Here is a 17,895-nt window from a genome sequence, read left to right as displayed (position 1 = left end):
ATGTCTCTGTGGTCATGTGGCCAGCATGACTAGACACCAAAGGTGCATGGAATGCTGTTACTTTCCCACCGTAGTGGTCCCTATTTTTCTACTTGCATTTTTACGTGCTTTCGAACTGCTAGATTGGCAGAATCTGGGACAAGTAACAGGTACTCACTCTGTTATGCAGCACTCGGGATTCAACCCGCCAAACTGCCAACCTTCTGATTGACAAGCTCAGCGGCCTAACCCACTGAGCCACCATGTCCCTTATGTCAATGTTATTCAGCAGCAATCAGGTTTATTGCTATATTTTGTTAAAATCAGATACAAATGACAGTTTTGTTCATTTTTAAGTAACTACATTTTTTATAAGTGCCAGCCCTTCCTATCACAATAAATGAAATGTAAATTTAAAATCTTGGGAAAAAAAGTGTTTAATCAGACATTAATTACTATTTTATTTGAATCCTGATATGTTCAGTTGTGACAGTGTTAGACAATATTGCTTTTTTTCTGTCCTGAATATCTCTTGATATTTACTGAACATATTATTGATAGCTAGAGTTACCTACATTTTGGTTTGCTTATAAACATTCAGCGTACAAGGTACAAATATGTGGAACAGAAACATTTTTCATTTTTTTTTAAAAAAAGATTAAAAATAAATAAGATGAAGCAATCAGAATTGGTAAGTCAATTCCTCTTGACAGTTTTCAAATATAAAGTCTATTATACTATCATTCCTAGGGCAACTCTTTCTGTCCATGGGGGGGGGATAACTGTCAATTTGTTCAGAGAATGTGAATGGATAGGATTTTCTTTCATTCTTCCCAAGAATAGATTTTAAAACCCCATAATTTTACTTTTTTTTTTTTGTAAATGGCTTTTAAATTGATTTAAGGATTTACTCTTTGGTATTCCTCAGACAAATACTTGTTGTCCTTTGTTACTCATTCTTACTTTATGATAAAGAAACCAGAATCTTTTTAAAAATTGCTTCTAAAATTTATGGTATTTTAATGACCAAATTAATAATATGTAATATGATTGAAATAGCTTTGAACCAAAATTTATATGAGCAAAGGGATTAAAAGTAATAAGTTCTGTTAAACAACTTAAACTGCATTTGAAAATCAAACTGGATAGTCAATATAATTTTGAGTTTAAAGGAATTTACATTTGGAGAAAATCCTCAGTCTCATTCTTTAACTTTAGAGAATCACATTTATTCAAGTTAGTGATTTATTTTTTATGTATAGTGGTAGATCATCTTAATATGTTACTACATTTTAGTACTATTTATTTTCACCTGCTCCTAAATAACATTGCCTGAACAATAATGATAAAATAAATACTGTCTGATATTATAATGTGCTTACTTGTTTATCTGGAAATACAATTGCTTAGAAAGGGAAAGAAAGCCTATGATCTAATAATGAAGAGATGAAAAGTAGAAATAACATTCAAGAAAAAAATTACCAGATTCGTCCATGCAGATTTTTAAAGTTGTTTTTCCTTTCTATTTGCACCTCTAACAGTGAGATTTTATTGTCGGCATTCATTAGGTGACTTTTTCTACTGAATTGTCCTTGTGATTTTCCCCAAAATTGTTAAAAAGTCAGTCTCTATAGGCAGCAAAGAACAGCCACTGTGAATTAAAGGCTTTTCTGAATCCCTTAGGACAATATTATTTTAGATGATTAGTTCTATAGAGAAAAAATCCTGATATTTTGATTTTGAGTCTCAATAATAGAAGGAAGTGTATTGTTGAATATGAAATTGTTTCACAGCTTTAAAATAATGGAGATCTCAAATCTCTCCATGGTATTATATTGTAGTTTAAATTTGCCATGTTTTGATTTATCTTTATTTATTTAGCTTACACACCATCAATAAATGTAGCATGCAGAGATAATAATAATAATAATAATAATAATAATAATAATAATAATAATAATAATAATAATAACAACAATAACAATAACAATAACAACAACCCATGGCTGGGCCTGAACAGCTATTGGGTGTGGTTACTATGCTTATGGGATTATCAGTCTTCTGATTGGTAGTGGCTTAGTCACTGTGAACCAACCCAAGCACTTCCCATCACCAATGATGAGAAGAAATAAAAAAAAAGTTCCATACAGGATCGGTTGTCGCCCGGGTCAACAAGGACTTCATCAGATGCTATGGCTCCTGGACATCTGTCGAAAAATGGGCCACAGGGCTCAGTTGTTACTGCTGGGGAACCAGAGCGTACAACTGTAAAGCCATTGGAACAAAAGCGCAAAACCTGGACAACCAAAGAAAATCAAGAAATCATCCAATGCTACTACCAGGCAGAACCAACAGCCAGGGGATTTCAAAAAAGAATGATGCAACTGTGGAAGGAAAAGCATCCGGAAAGTGATGTAACTGAACAACGATTAATGGATCAAAGACATTTCATCATCCATAATAAAGTGTTTACAGATGTGGAAATTCAACATCTAGGAACATTGGTGAAAAAGAAAACAACAAGCAATGATGATGAACAGGCTGAAGAAATTGTTCCAACAAACTGACCAACAAACTGACCAGCCAGCGGAAGAAGCCACCACACAGGATGAAGATTCCCCTGTGCAACAACTCGAAAGTGTAGAGCTAAGTAATCTAGCAAAAAAGCTGAAAGAAAAGATTGAAACCGCCCTCAAAGAAAACACAGAAAGAAAAAGACTGCCTGCCATCCATGAAGTGTATAGCAAATGAGTGAAAGATCTACTAAATGCTGTGAACAACATTTTAACTTCCATCCCATCTACCACACTGTATGAAACAAACCAACTAATGTACAGTACAGCCGCCGTTATAACTGCAGAATTGGGTTATAAAATGCCAAAAAAGTAACCCACTGGAACACCAAAGTGGAAAATTTGACTTGAAAATAAAACAAAAAAACTACAAGGAGATGTCAGCAAATTGAAATACTTGAAAGAAGGAAAACTAAAGAATGAAAAGCTGAAAAATAGCTTATACAAAAAATATAACCTGGAGGAAACAAACAATAACAGAAATCATGGAAAACCTAAAAGAGCATGTAATAGAAACAGCAAACAAAATTGAAAGATTGTTGTTGTTGTTAGCTGCAAAGTCATGTCCGACCCATTGCTTCAGGATCTGGCCTTCTAAAGAGCAGTCAGGGTTGATCTCTTCTAGGACTGACCGGTTTGATCGCCTTGCAGTCCAAGGGACTTGCAGGAGTCTTCTCCAGCACCATAGTTCAAAGGCCTCAATTCTTTGGCGCTCAGCCTTTCTTATGGTCCAACTTTCACTGAACGATATGAAGGACGAATAAAACAATATTGTGAAAACATCCAGTTCAGAAGGAACCAGCTCCACTTCTATCAGTCATTTGATGAAAATAAAGTCCAAACTACTGTTCTACCATGTAAAGAAAAAACCTTAAACTTTTGGAAAGAACTGTGGGAAAACGCAGTGGAACATAATAAAACTGCCTCCTGGATCAAAGATATCCAAAAACAAGCAACTAAATGGAGAATATTGTAATAACCACTGATATGGTTGCAAAACAAATAAAGAAGGTCAAGAACTGGAGTGCACCTGCCCTGGGCAAGCTGCATGGATACTGGTTGAAACACCTCACCAGCTTCCATCACCGCATGGCCACTCAGTTTGATGAAATGCTTCAAAATGCCACAAGTGAAGAATGGTTAACAGCTGGTTGAAGATACTTGATAATGAAGGAACCTGAAAAGAGCACAGAACCAAGCAACTACCACCCAATTACTTGTCTGCCAACAGTGTTCAAACTTTTTACAAAAATACTGGCAAATTCAGTATTCAATCATCTGATGGAAAACAATTTGTATCCAGCAGAAGAAAAAGAAAATTATAAAAAATCAAGAGGAACAAAAGATCAGCTGCTAATTTACAAAATGGTACTTAAAAATGCAAAATGACAAAAACAAATTTAAATATGGCGTGGATTGATTACAAGAAAGCATTTGACTCATTACCCCACAGTTGAATTAATGCATGTTTGGAAAACAAAAACATCTGCACATTTTTGAAAGCAAATATACAAAAATGGAAAACAGTTCTAAAAGCAAATGGGGAGAACATTGGTGAAATCAACATCAGACGAGGAATTTTCCAAGGGGACTCACTTACACCACTACTGTTCAACATTGCATTAATTCCATTGACAATAATATTATGAAACACAAAACTGGGATACCGCATCTCAAGCCAGTATGGCAAGATAAACCATCTACTATACATGGATGACTTAAAACTGTATGTGAAAAGCCACACTGAATTTGAATCAATATTCAGCACAGTTCAACTGTTCAGCAGCGACATCAGAATGGACTTTGGACTTGGAAAATGTGCTATATTATCCATGCAATGAGGAAAAATGGGAAAATAGAAGGAATAGAAGTGGGAAACGGAAGTATTATCAAAGCACTAGCAAAGGATGACGGTTACAAATACCTAGGCATATTGGAAGCAGATAACATCTTGAATGGAAAAGTCAAAGAGTCAACACAAAAGGAATACGTCAGAAGAGTCCACAAGATACTAAAATCAAAGCTGAATGCTGGAAATATAATTAAAGCCATTAATACATGGGCAGTCCCAGTGATACGCTATCCAGCTGCAATTATCAACTGGACATTGGCCAAATTGGAACACCTAGACCGGAAAACACGTAAACCTTTGAACATGCACCATGCTTTACATCCATGAAGTGACATTGTACCTGCCAAGAAGAATAGGGTGCAGAGGGCTACTGCAAATCCACCTAACTGTAGAAGAAGAAAAACAAAGTTTGAATGACTATGTGAATCAAAGTAGAGAAAAATTGCTGCAGGCTGTGAAAACAGAGAGCATTATCAAAATAACAGAAACAAAGGCAGAATATAAGGAAAAATGGCTGGATGCTAGATTAAATAGATGGAAAAACCAAAGCTTTGCATGGACAACATTTGAAAAACATTGAAGGAAAATGTGATAACAACTTGACATGGGCATGGCTTAGGATGGGAACCATCAAGAAAGAAACAGAAGGCTTAATACTGGCTGCTCAAGAACAAGCACTACAAACTAATGCCATGAAAGCGAACATACAAAAATCTACTAACAATCCATATTGCCAACTTTGCAATGACAAAGTTGAAACTGTTTCACATTTAATATGTGAGTGCAGCAAAATCGTGCAAACTGATTACAAAGCCACCCAAGACGGAAAGGTCATAGCAGAGAGTTCTGACAAAACGTGATCCACTGGAGAAGGAAATGGCAAACCACTCCAGTATCTTTGCCATGAAAACCCTATGGACAGTACCAAAAGGCAAAATGATATGAGGCTGGAAGATGAGCCCCTCAGGTCGGAAGGCGTCCAATATGCTACTGGGGAAGAGCAGAGGGCTAGTACTAGTAGCGCCAGAAAGAATGAAGCGACTGGGCCAAAGCCGAAAGGACGCTCAGCTGTGGATATGTCTGGTGGTGAAAGGAAAGTCCGATACTGTAAAGATTTTTTCTCCATAGGAACCTGGAATGTAAGATCCATGAATCAAGGAAAGCTGGACGTGGTCAAACAAGAGATGACAAGACTAAACATCAACATCTTAGGTATCAGCGAACTAAAATGGACAGGAATGGGTGAATTTAATTCAGATGACCATCAGATATACTACTGCGGGCAAGAATCCCTCAGAAGAAATGGAGTAGCCTTCATAGTCAATAAAAAAGTAGGAAAAGCAATACTGGGATACAATCCTCAAAATGACAGAATGATCTCAGTTCGAATCCAAGGCAAACCATTCAATATCACAGTAGTCCAAGTCTATGCCCCAACCACCGGTGCTGAAGAAGATGAAATTGACCGGTTCTATGAAGCCCTACAGCACCTTATAGAACTAACATCAAAAAATGATGTCCTTATCATCATGGGGGATTGGAATGCTAAAGTAGGAAGCCAAAAGATAACTGGAATAACAGGCAAGTTTGGCCTTGGAGTACAAAATGAAGCAGGGCACAGGCTGATAGAATTTTGTCAAGAGAATACGATGGTCATAGCAAACACTCTTTTCCAACAACCCAAGAGACGGCTTTCAACATGGACATCACCAGACGGTCAACACAGAAATCAGATTGACTATATGCTCTGCAGCCAAAGATGGAGAAGCTCTATACAGTCAGTAAAAACAAGACCAGGAGCTGACTGTGGCTCAGACCATGAGCTTCTTGTTGCAAAGTTTAGGCTTAAATTAAAGAAAGTAGGGAAAAGCGCTAGGCCAATCAGGTATGAATTAAATCATATCCCTGTTCAATATGCAGTAGAGGTGACAAATAGAATTAAGGAATTAGATCTGATAGACAGAGTGCCTGAAGAACTATGGATGGAGGTTCGCAAGATTGTACAAGAAGTAGCAACCAAAACCATTGCAAAGAAAAAGAAATGCAAGAAAGCAAAATGGCTGTCTGAGGAAGCTTTGCAAATAGCTGAGGAAAGGAGGGAAGCGAAAGGCAAGGGAGAAAAAGAAAGATATGCCCAATTAAATGCAGAATTCCAAAGAATAGCTAGAAGAGATAAGAATGCCTTCTTAAATGAACAATGCAAAGAAATAGAAGAAAACAATAGAATAGGGAGGACCACAGATCTTTTCAAGAAAATTGGAGAGATGAAAGGAACGTTTCATGCAAAAGTGGGCATGATAAAGGACCAAAATGGCAGGGACCTAACAGAGGCAGAAGAGATTAAGAAGAGGTGGCAAAATTACACAGAAGAACTATACAAGAATGAGCTTAACGTCCCTGATAATCACAATGAGGTGGTCACTGACCTCGAGCCAGACATCCTAGAATGTGAAGTGAAGTGGGCCTTAGAAAAGCTGAGCAACAACAAAGCTAGTGGAGGTGACAGTATTCCAGCTGAGCTATTCAAAATCTTAAAAGACAATGCAGTAAAAGTGCTACACTCAATTTGCCAGCAAATTTGGAAAACTCAACAGTGGCCACAGGATTGGAAAAGATCAGTTTACATTCCAATTCCAAAGAAAGGCAGTGCCAAAGAATGTTCAAACTATCGCACCATTGCACTCATTTCTCATGCTAGTAAAGTTATGCTTAAAATCCTACAAGCTAGACTCCAGCAGTATGTGGATCGAGAACTACCAGAAGTACAGGCAGGATTTCGAAGAGGCAGAGGAACAAGAGATCAAATTGCTAACATACGCTGGATCATGGAGAAAGCTAGAGAGTTCCAGAAAAACATCTACTTCTGCTTCATTGACTATGCTAAAGCCTTTGATTGTGTGGATCATAACAAACTGTGGCAAGTTCTTAAAGAGATGGGCATACCAGACCATCTTATTTGTATCTTGAGAAACCTATATAAGGGCCAAGAAGCAACAGTGAGAACTGGACACGGAAGCACTGATTGGTTCAAAATTGGGAAAGGAGTCCGGCAAGGCTGTATACTGTCGCCTTGCCTATTTAACTTATATGCAGAGCACATCATGAGAAAGGCAGGGCTAGATGAATCAAAAGTTGGAATTAAGATTGCCGGAAGAAACATCAACAACCTAAGGTATGCAGATTATACCACTCTAATGGCAGAAAGTGAAGAGGAACTAAAGAGCCTCTTGTTGCGAGTGAAGAAGGAGAGTGCAAAAGTTGGCTTGAAACTTAACATTAAGAAAACCAAGATCATGGCATCCGGCCCTCTCAATTCCTGGCAAATAGATGGGGAAGAAATGGAGGTAGTGACAGATTTTATTTTCCTGGGCTCCAAGATCACTGCAGATGGGGACTGTAGCCAAGAAATTAAAAGACGCTTGCTCCTTGGGAGGAAAGCCATGGCAAATCTAGACAGCACACTAAAAAGCAGAGACATCACCCTGTCAACAAAAGTGCGTATAGTCAAGGCTATCGTCTTCCCAGTTGCAATGTATGGCAGTGAAAGCTAGACCATAAGAAAGGCTGAGCACCAAAGAATTGAAGCCTTTGAACTATGGTGCTGGAGAAGACTCCTGCGAGTCCCTTAAACTGCAAGGCGATCAAACCAGTCAGTCCTAGAGGAGATCAACCCTGACTGCTCTTTAGAAGGCCAGATCCTGAAGCTAAAACTCAAATACTTTGGCCACCTAATGAGAAGGAAGGACTCACTGGAGAAGAGCCTAATGCTGGGAAAGATTGAGGGCAATAGAAGAAGGGGACGACAGAGAATGAGGTGGCTGGATGGAGTCACTGAAGCAGTAGGCGTGAGCTTAAATGGACTCCAGAAGATGGTAGAGGACAGGAAAGCCTGGAGGAACATTGTCCATAGGGTCGCGATGGGTCGGACACGACTTCGCAACTAACAACAACAACATGGCCTCTAATACAAAACTATCTGTCAATGCTGCTAACATTGGATGTTCCCGCTTTGACAACTGATGAAAATGCAACATTTTCTCTTCTCCCTTACAATGCTTTTTCTTGCTTTTAGAAATCAGGTACAGCAGGAGGGGGCGGGGTTTGGAATGAAAGCTCAGCTAGCCATAACAATAATGCTGTGGTAGGAACCCAAGGACAAGCTGATAACCTTTTGGTGGGCTGAGGATCTGGGGAGAAAGTCTGGGCTTTTAATTAATTGGGGAATGTGATTTATGAGTTTATTCGGGGTGGGAATTGTACTTTGCTACTTTGTATGTGGGGGAAGGGAATTTAGTTTTTGGGTTCAACTATGTAGTGCCGATACTTTGTTTCCTGAATAAAATGTTCTTTAAGGAAGAATTTTACCTGGAAGTTCTTTTGATGGGTTTCATCTATCAGAACCATGACACTATCTTCCACAACCTCACTGTAATAGCAGAGTATGGCTGTTCCACACTCAGTTTTAAGCCTACTAAACAGCTCTTTCTGTTTCAGTTCTTGTCTGTGTTTTAATTTGCATATGAAATTGATGATCATTAGCACCTGTTTAATCATATACGTGACTCTAATCCTATAAAATCTCTGACTTTATGCAAGTGTACCAGTGATTTGATTTGGGTTTCTTTTATGTTCATTTACTTTCCATTTTGTTAATTGATAAAACTAAACTATTTGTCATGTCCATAATGTTCCTGGCCTCCTCCAACACCAACACAGGGAAACAAAATTCAGGTAAACAAGAAACAGGATGCTGAAATGCAAACAAAGTTAGAACTGGGAGTAGTTTGCTCCCAGTGCTATCTAAATACCCCTCCCCTACTGCTCCACCCTTCCCTCCCCGGCAGACCAGCATCCTGTCAGATAGGTACAAATCCCTCCCCACTCCTCGGCCACAGCATTTGTTTGCCCTTCTGCTTCTGCCTTGCCACCAGCCCTGCTGTCTGATAGGTCACCCCTTGTTTCCTGGAACCACAGGCAGTTGGTGGGAGGGAGGTTTAGTCCCCTGTTCCATTGCAGAGAGCTCCCTTGGCTGCTTGGCTAGAGAGTTTGCTGGGCTGTTTACAGAATCCTTCAGCATCAGCAAACAAGGACGCCGGCACTTCTGGCTGGTTGGTAGCCCCGGCAGGCAATCAGAGCCTGCCACCAAGATCCTTCTTTGTTTGCCAGCAGTGACCCTGGTGTCCCAGCCACCCGGCTGATTGGTTGGCCCCTCGGCCATGCGGATGCATCGTCCCCAGTTTCCAGGCTAGGAAGATGGGCTGCAGAGCCAAGAACACATCACAGGAGCTGCCCCATTGAATGTGGCTGATGGGGAAGTCAGGCAGCTGGATGGCTGAGGCATCGGCATCGGCTCTGACATCCTGGCATTCCAGCTGGTCCCTGGAGCAGTGAGTGGCCGGTAAGCATCTGGAGTCTGTGTTTATGGGCTTCCCCCCACCCACTGATTGACAAGACCAGGGCTTGACAGGCAGCTCCCTCTACCAGGGCTCCACCTAGAACACAAGAAGATAAACATAAGCACATATTGAGGGATTGGGCCGTTGCCTCCCCCCACTTACCTGGGTATTGCCGATGGTACCTCTGTACTAACTGGGGAGCATGTACATCAGGTTACCCTACCCAGGATGCTTCTATAACAGGATACCCCTCCCATCACACTAAATATTGCAGCTGCCACCTTTGGACCTGGGAGTCAAGGATCTCCTGCACTTCGTACTGGTCCCCTCAGATGGTCCTGGTCCCCCTTCCCTGGGCCTACAGGAGGTATTTCCAGGTGGTTTCAAGAGGCTATAATGGAACACTGGGTGTACCTTTCCCAGGACCTGGGGCAGCCGCAGTCTTATGGTCACCGGGTTAATGATCTGTGTGACCCGGAAGGGGCTCAGGTATCTGGGGGCTAATTTCCTGCAGGGCACCCTTAACCGTAGGTATTTGGTCAACAAATACATTTGGTCCCCCACCTGGAATTGTTTCTGCGGTCTTTGTTTTTTGTTGGCCTTGGCTTGTGTGCTCACTTCTTCTTTTGCCAAGGCCCATTTCACGTTACTCCCCCCCACACCCACACACAATGTGGGTTATCCATTCTTGTGGCTTGTAGGACATGGGGTCCCCTTGTTGGTACTCAGGGATAGCGACAAAGCCCTGGCCATGCACCACTCGGAAAGGGGTATATCCAGTGCTGCTTTGCACTGCATTGTTGTAGGCCACTTCCGCAAATGGTAGGAGGTCAACCCAGTCTGCCTGTTGATAGGAGACGTAACTCTGTAGATACCACTCCACCATTGCATTGGTGCGTTCTGCCACTCCATTAGTACCGGGGTGGTATGCAAAACTGAGGTGTCTTAGCGTACATACGTGGTTTTGGCAGCTTGGTGCCAGGCACAATGTCAATGGCACAATCGGTCAGCCAGTGAAGGACATCACATTCTTGTTCACTAAACACTTCTGCGAGGTCTGCATACACGGCCAGATAGGAGCCCCTCTCCTCTACACACCCCTGAATCTCAGTGGCCAGCCCACCCTCTGTTCTACTGACCTTTTCCTTTTCCCCATTTGGGGGCTAGGGACTAATCCCAATCTGTAATTTCTGGTATCCCCCCTCCCACCAAATGGTCCAACCACACCAGACCTAAAATCATGGCTTTGGTCATGAAAAGTACCACAACAAACTGGAGGACCTCCCAATGATCCCTCATCTCCAATCAGACAGGTTCTGTCACATGGATAACCGGAGCCCCTCCCAGAAGAGACCCGTCCACCTGTTCAAACCTAATGGGGTTGGTCAGCTGTTTAATTTTGATCACAACCTCAGCCACCACGGCCTTCCTGATCAGGCAATGGGTGCATCCGGAAAATCAAGGCCTTGTGTCCCACCCGCCAGCCTGTTTGGGGACTCGTCAAGAGGATCTGGACCTGGATGATGTTGCTTCCATGCTGGGTCACAAAGCCGTCTCATGCCCTGTGTCCCATCTTGACCATGAAGGTGAATCCTGAAACCTAGCTTTGCCAAACCTCTCTCTGATGATGTCCATAATGGTTTGCCCAGGTGCTGTGGAGTAACTCCAATCTCCATCATCCTCATCAGTGACTCGCCTCTCTCTCCAATCCATCAGGGATCTTGGAGGGCCTGGTGTGTGGCTCTGCCCAACGTCTGGGTTGGTGAGCACCGAACTGTGCCACCATTTGCTGGATTGCCCCACGGCCCCTACTCCCTGTCCCTCACTTACCATGGCAGCTGGTCATGCCTCTTGCACTTTAGGCCTCACAACTGGTTGGGCTTCTCCACCTTCAGCAGAAATTGCTGCCTCAGCAACCTCAGCTGGGCTGCCTTCTGTAGCCACTGGTGTGGCCTCTTGTGTTTCCTTAGCTGTATCTCAGAAGAGTACTGGTAAGGGTAACAAAGCAAGAGAGTGCTAACTTTACTGTCATGTCTGTAATGGTCCTGGCCTCCTCCAACAACAACACAGGAAAAATAATGCAGGTAACCAAGAAACAGGAATGTAAATCAAACAGATTCTGAAATTCAAAGTTAACACTGGGAGTGGTTTGCTCCCAGTGCTATCTAAATATCTGTCCCCTACTGCTCCACCCTTCCCTTTCCGGCTGACCAGCATCCTGTCAGATAGGTACAAATCCCTCCCTGCTCCTCGGCCACAGCATTTTTTTGCCCTTCTGCTTTTGCCTCACCACCAACCCTGTTGTCTGGTAGGTCACCCCCTGTTTCCTGGAACCACAGCCGGTTGGTGGGAGGGAGGTTTAGTCCCCTGAAGTGTCGGTTCCATTGCAGAAAGCTCCCTTGGCTGCTTGGCTAGAGAGTTTGCTGGGCTGCTCACAGAGTCCTTCAGCATCAGCAAACAAGGACACCAGCACTCCCAGCTGGTCGGCAGCCCCAGCAGGAGATCAGAGCCTGCCACCAAGATCCCTGTTTGTCTGCCGGCAGCGACCCCAGTGTCCCAGCCACCCAGCTGATTGATGGGCCCCTCGGTCATGCAGCTACATTGTCACCAGTCTCCTAGCTAGCAAGCCAGGTTGCGAAGCCAGGAACACATCACAGGAGCTGCCCCATTGACTGTGGCTGACGGGGGAGTCGGGCTGCTGGCTGGCTGAGGCATCAGGTGTGGCCCTGACATCCCAGCATTCCAGCTGGTCCCCAGAGCAGCGAGCGGCCAGTAAGCGTCTGGCGGCCATGTTTAAAGGGATTCCCTCCACCCATTGATTGTCAAGCCCAGGGCTTGACACTATTAACATTTCTATTTTTGGACGTATTATTAATTTACAGCATTTTGCACAACTGCATAACAGTTTTGTACAGTACTGTATAATTATGTGATTAAAATAATTTCATTCGAAAATATCTCTTGATTGGAATTTTATATTTCCATCACTTAAAAACTGGTAGCAAGTGTAGTAGTTTTCAGCTATTGTAAAGTACTCTCTCCTTAAATTTTGCAAATTCGACACCAGTTTGTGTTTATCTTGCAGAATTACTTAGCTAAAGTAATATAGACTCTTGGGACATGCTTAAAAGAGTACAGAAAACTTTTCAGTCCACAATGATTTCATAACAGTGCCAACAGATAAACTATAGGGAAATGGAAAATAAATTAAATAAAATCTCATTGATGCCTTCACAACATAAAATTTTACTGATGGTTGAACAAAAACAATAGGCAAAAGAAGAAATCTCCATGATTAAAGAGGGTAAGCCATTCATTATTTTGGGGAGGGAGGCAGGTATTGTTAATATTTTCAGTTAGAAGCAAAGTATCCCTAGGAGAAACAAATATCCCTAGGACAAGCTTCAAATTATTTTTTGTGAGGCACTCGTGGTATTAAATATAAAAGACATCATAGAGAATGTGAAACTGAAAGAAGACGATGGGTGACGTGGCTGTGCTGTTACTCAGAAGATTGAATTTGGTTTTAGAAGCAGACATTTAAGGTAATTTCAGTCAAAGTAGAATAGTTTATCTTCACATCTTCTCAAAATTATCTTAATAGAAAACATTTAATACATCTCCTTTAATTTTAGGGATATCATGATTAAAAATGGATAATGACACATCTGGATTTCTACTCTTGGAATTCTCAAAGATTTGGAAGCTGCAGACTACATACGGAATTCTATTACTTATACTGTATTTAATGATAGTAACAGGGAACCTTCTCATCATTGTTGCAGTGGTTTTCGACCACCACCTGCACATCCCTATGTACTTCTTCCTGATGAATTTAGCCATGCAAGACATTGGTTCTATTACAGTCATTATCCCCAAAGCTATTTTCAATTCTCTTATGGATATCAGATTTATTTCATATTCTGGGTGCATTGCTCAAGTTTTCTCATCAGTCTTCTTCTTGAGCTATTGTATTTCCCTCCTTACTATTATGGCATATGATCGATATGTTGCCATTTGTAATCCATTACAATATAAAATAATTATGAACAGGACAGCCTGCATCAAAATGGTTGGCAGTGTGTGGGTTGCCAGCTTGGTTAATACTACATTACACACTATTGCAACATTTACTACTCCTTTTTGTTCTAACAATATCAACCAGTTCTACTGTGAAATTCCACATTTACTTAAAATTATTTGCTCTGGTTTATATGTAACTGAAATTGGAATTATACTGTTTACTGCTACATTGATAATGGGTTGTTTTTTCTTCATTGTTCTTACTTACGTTCAAATTTTCTCTGCTGTACTGAGAATCCCTTCTATTCAAGGAAGGGAAAAAGCCTTCTCCACTTGTCTTCCCCACCTCATTGTCATCACCATATTTTTATTTTCTGGCTGCTTTGCCTACCTAAGGACCATATCTGACAGTCCTTCACACCTTGATTTCATAATTACAATAATGTATTCCATTATCCCACCCATTTTAAATCCATTGATTTATGGCATGAGAAATAAACAGATTAAAATTGTTCTTATAAGACTTCTTAATTTTAAGTAATTTCTTATTAAAGGAATATGAGCAGTATGATTATTTATTTATTTATAAAAAATTGAAAAGAAATCCGAGAGCAAGCAAGAGAGGTAAATTTTACTATGAGACATTCATCCTCTCAATTTTTAACATTAATTTTTAAAATTTCACTCATCTGTTTCAATGTATTTATCAACTCAAAATTGTTATAAAGTGGTTTTATGATAATTGTCTGTTATATGACTCTTCAGCCTCAAGACTTCAATAGTGAAATAAAAAATGAGCTAAGGAAATGATAGTAAAATGTGATTTAATGAGACTGAATATTTTTTTCTGTGCAAAAATTCATAAAAATGCTGTATCAAAGCTGTTTGAAAATGCTTAGAATATTTATTTTTATTATTCTTCAAGGAAGACTTATATTGGTATTTGGTAAATTGTTATAATTTTAGGAAATTCATGTGATATGTTAACCATCCATACTGTATCTTACAGGCATATATAAATAAAAAGAAACATAACTATTCATTGTACATTTAGTATGCATTTTGACATTTTTCTTCCCTTATTACAACCGAGTTAATGGTTAAATGGTCGTAAAAATCCCTACAGTCTAGTGATGAAATGTATCTGTAAAATACTGTCATAGGGAAAATATTCTGTAAAAAAATCATGACTTAGAAAGTCTGCTTTCTGGTCTTCCTCCTGAGAGAGGAAGTCATAACAGGAAAAAGTCATGAAGATGGAGTCCTAATAGGCCATCTCTACATGACAAGACCAGATGGACAGATTTGATTTTCACTACTGTATACATTGCTAAAGGTATCCTAGTGCTACACAATAAAGGGTTTTAAAAATTATTGATATTCTATTGAATTCAAAAACCTACTGGTAACGATGTGGAGACTTCAGAATAAATGCTCTTCTTATTTGATGTGGGGATGGCCCATCAGGATTCTAGCTGCCACCTTAAGCTGCAAACTATTTATGAGTGCCTGAGATTTATAATACAAGTCATCTGGACCTGCCCTGAATGGCTACAAGATAATTCCTTTGCAACTTAAAGTCTTTGTACCATCTTCTTATATATTCAGAAAAGTAATGCTGTTGGTTTGAATAAGCTGCTGGCAAAAGAAATGGTTTCTCAGGCCAGAATACCTACCCATATTGAAGAAGCAGACATTTTGTTAACATCATTGTTGGTACACTAGCAAAAGCATTTCAGTTTATTGGGATTTCATGAAGAGTTATGGTTTCATGGGATGATATAATGATATCCTGAAAAACATAATGTCCTAGCTTTGTAGTTAATCTAATTTTTGTTTTGAAAATAGTGCTATAGAAGTTGTACAGACTTCCGGTTTGCCATTGCAGCCACCACGGACGCTGGAAGGCGAGATCCATCTTCCATGTTCCGGAAGTAGTAAGGGACCCTGGAAAGTTGAAAGTTGCCCTGTTGGGGGAGCAAGCAAGGAGGAGTCCCCTGCTTGATTGCAGGAGGGTGGCAGCCCTTCCGCTTGATCCAGGGCAGCCTGGATCAGGGCAGTTGGCAAGTATGTTACTTTTCACAAAACCTGGAATAGTGCAAAGGGAAAACAATGGGGATTATGAGTGTGAATAAGATTAGTAGGATATAAATTATTTATTTGTGCCCTGCATTGTAGTAGTACAATTGAATTGTTTAAAGTATCTGTATTTAAGCAGTGGTTTCTGAACCTCTATTTAATGCATCAAGGACCGACTTCAGTTTCAGATTTTAGGCAACTAGTAAATCAAAAGTATAAGTTAAAATAAGTCCAACAAATTTGTAAGTATATTATGCTCAGTTAAGTGTCAGTTCTACTGGAAAGAAGTACTCAGCATTATTTTAAAATAAATAAATAAAAACAAAGCTTCAATTGAAACTGTAGTTCTTTCTACTAGATCTTTCAAGAAGATTTCTTTTTTTAAAAAATGTCAGATTATTATTATCTATTCTGTGGGACTCAATGACAAATTTGCCTCAATATTTTCTCACAATGTCAGATTGGGAAACCAACTTGGGAAATATGCAGTAATGGAAAAATTAACAATGTACATCAGATGTACGAGAAAAAGAAATTAGGGGTAGTATTACACTCCCCAGTCCTGTCTAATGTTGTTGTTCTTGTCTTTTTTGGTGTCTAGGATGTCTTGGTGTTTTTCTATTTGATGCACCTTTTAGTACTTTGTAATAACGTTCTTGTTTTTTTATTTAAAATTTGTTTAATAAAAATATAATAAAAAATAAAAAAAGATTAAAAGTGCAGATTGTGCAAAGAAAAAAAAGAGCAAATATTTGACAAAATTTCAATAACAATTATTATTGTTATAGTACCTTATGATGATAAGTTAATCTCAGATACTGAGCATACTGTTTTTAAAGAGTATTTTTTACTGTAAAACATTAACCAATTTTATTATATATTATAAATATTCTCCTCCTCCACCTCCTCATCCTCCTCTCCTCTCCTCAAGAACATGTGGATATATTTTAGAAAGAGTAATAAATACATCAATTTAAATATTAATGTTTAGCATTTTTATTGATTTTTAATTGTTTTATAAGATGGAGGGGTCCCCTGCTTGATTGCAGGAGGGTGGCAGCCCTTCTGTTTGATCCAGGGCAGTCCTCCAAACCGGCAGACAAAAGACCAGCCATAGTAATATGGCCCATCACTAGGCTGCAGACAACCAAAGTCAAACTTACTGCCAAGCACTTCAAAAGCAACACGGATCTGATCTTCTCTTTACCTTAAGTACTTTCTTTTCCTGTAAAAGCTACCTGAAGTATCTTTCACCCTGTGAGGAGAAAGGGAAGGCAATTTCTATCCCATCCTCTAAGAATAGCAGCGACTGACCACCCAGGGAATTAAAGCATTAAAAGAACAACTTTAATCTAATTGGATTTATATGTTCTTAAAACTTGGGGATCAAAAATTTTCCTATTTTTATTGGAGACTTTTGCTTTTATCTACAAAAAAAGGAAATAGAATTGGGAATAGAATTATAAAAAAATGGATTTAAAATCCTTAAACGGCATTGGTGATACCTTGTGGTGACGTTTGGTATTACAACTTGTTATTTCCCCAAAGAGACTTGGCTCGAAGCCCATACCTTAGATAAGACTCTTCTGACCTTGGCACCGCCTATGAGAAACTCATAGAGAGTAAGAGAACAGCAGGGCAGCATAACTGGCCTACTTGAACTGTGAATGTAAACCTTTACTGACTTTCAGAGTTATATGTGGAATTATCTTTCTATCTCTTTATCTGAGGAATATTGGTTACCATATGAGATGATGGACCTTGGACTATAAAATCTTGCTTGACAAATGATTTCTATTATAAATACTATTTATAAACACATGAAAGAGTTGGATGAAGAGCAGAAAAAAACCCTTTCCATGTTGAAAGCAATACATGAAACGATTCTTTCAGCTTGTGATAAAATAAGACCTAACATAAAAGATCAAGACTCCAGCTTAGACACACAAACCCAAACTTTGACTACAACCAAAGAACTAACAACACAGAAGAT

The 17,895-nt window shown here is 39.8% G+C and overlaps 1 protein-coding gene across 1 annotated transcript in view; it reads left to right on the top strand.

The window, feature by feature from the left end:
• Positions 1 to 15,828, top strand: part of LOC310649192 (olfactory receptor 14A16-like) — a gene marked incomplete at its 3' end in the record, with an annotated part of 233,675 nt that extends 217,847 nt beyond the window's left edge. The window contains exons 2-3 of the mRNA XM_083377498.1: positions 13,710 to 14,267; positions 15,672 to 15,828. Coding sequence (XP_083233624.1) covers positions 13,710 to 14,267; positions 15,672 to 15,828 — 715 coding nt within the window. The remainder of the gene's footprint in view (positions 1 to 13,709; positions 14,268 to 15,671) is intronic.
• Positions 15,829 to 17,895: the final 2,067 nt, after the last annotated feature.

The sequence above is a fragment of the Vipera ursinii genome, assembly GCF_947247035.1.
Source record: "Vipera ursinii genome assembly, chromosome: Z".
NCBI classification, from domain to species: domain Eukaryota; kingdom Metazoa; phylum Chordata; class Lepidosauria; order Squamata; family Viperidae; genus Vipera; species Vipera ursinii.
The sequence above is the reverse complement of the archived record's forward strand: the minus strand, read 5'-3'. Positions and strand labels throughout refer to the sequence as shown.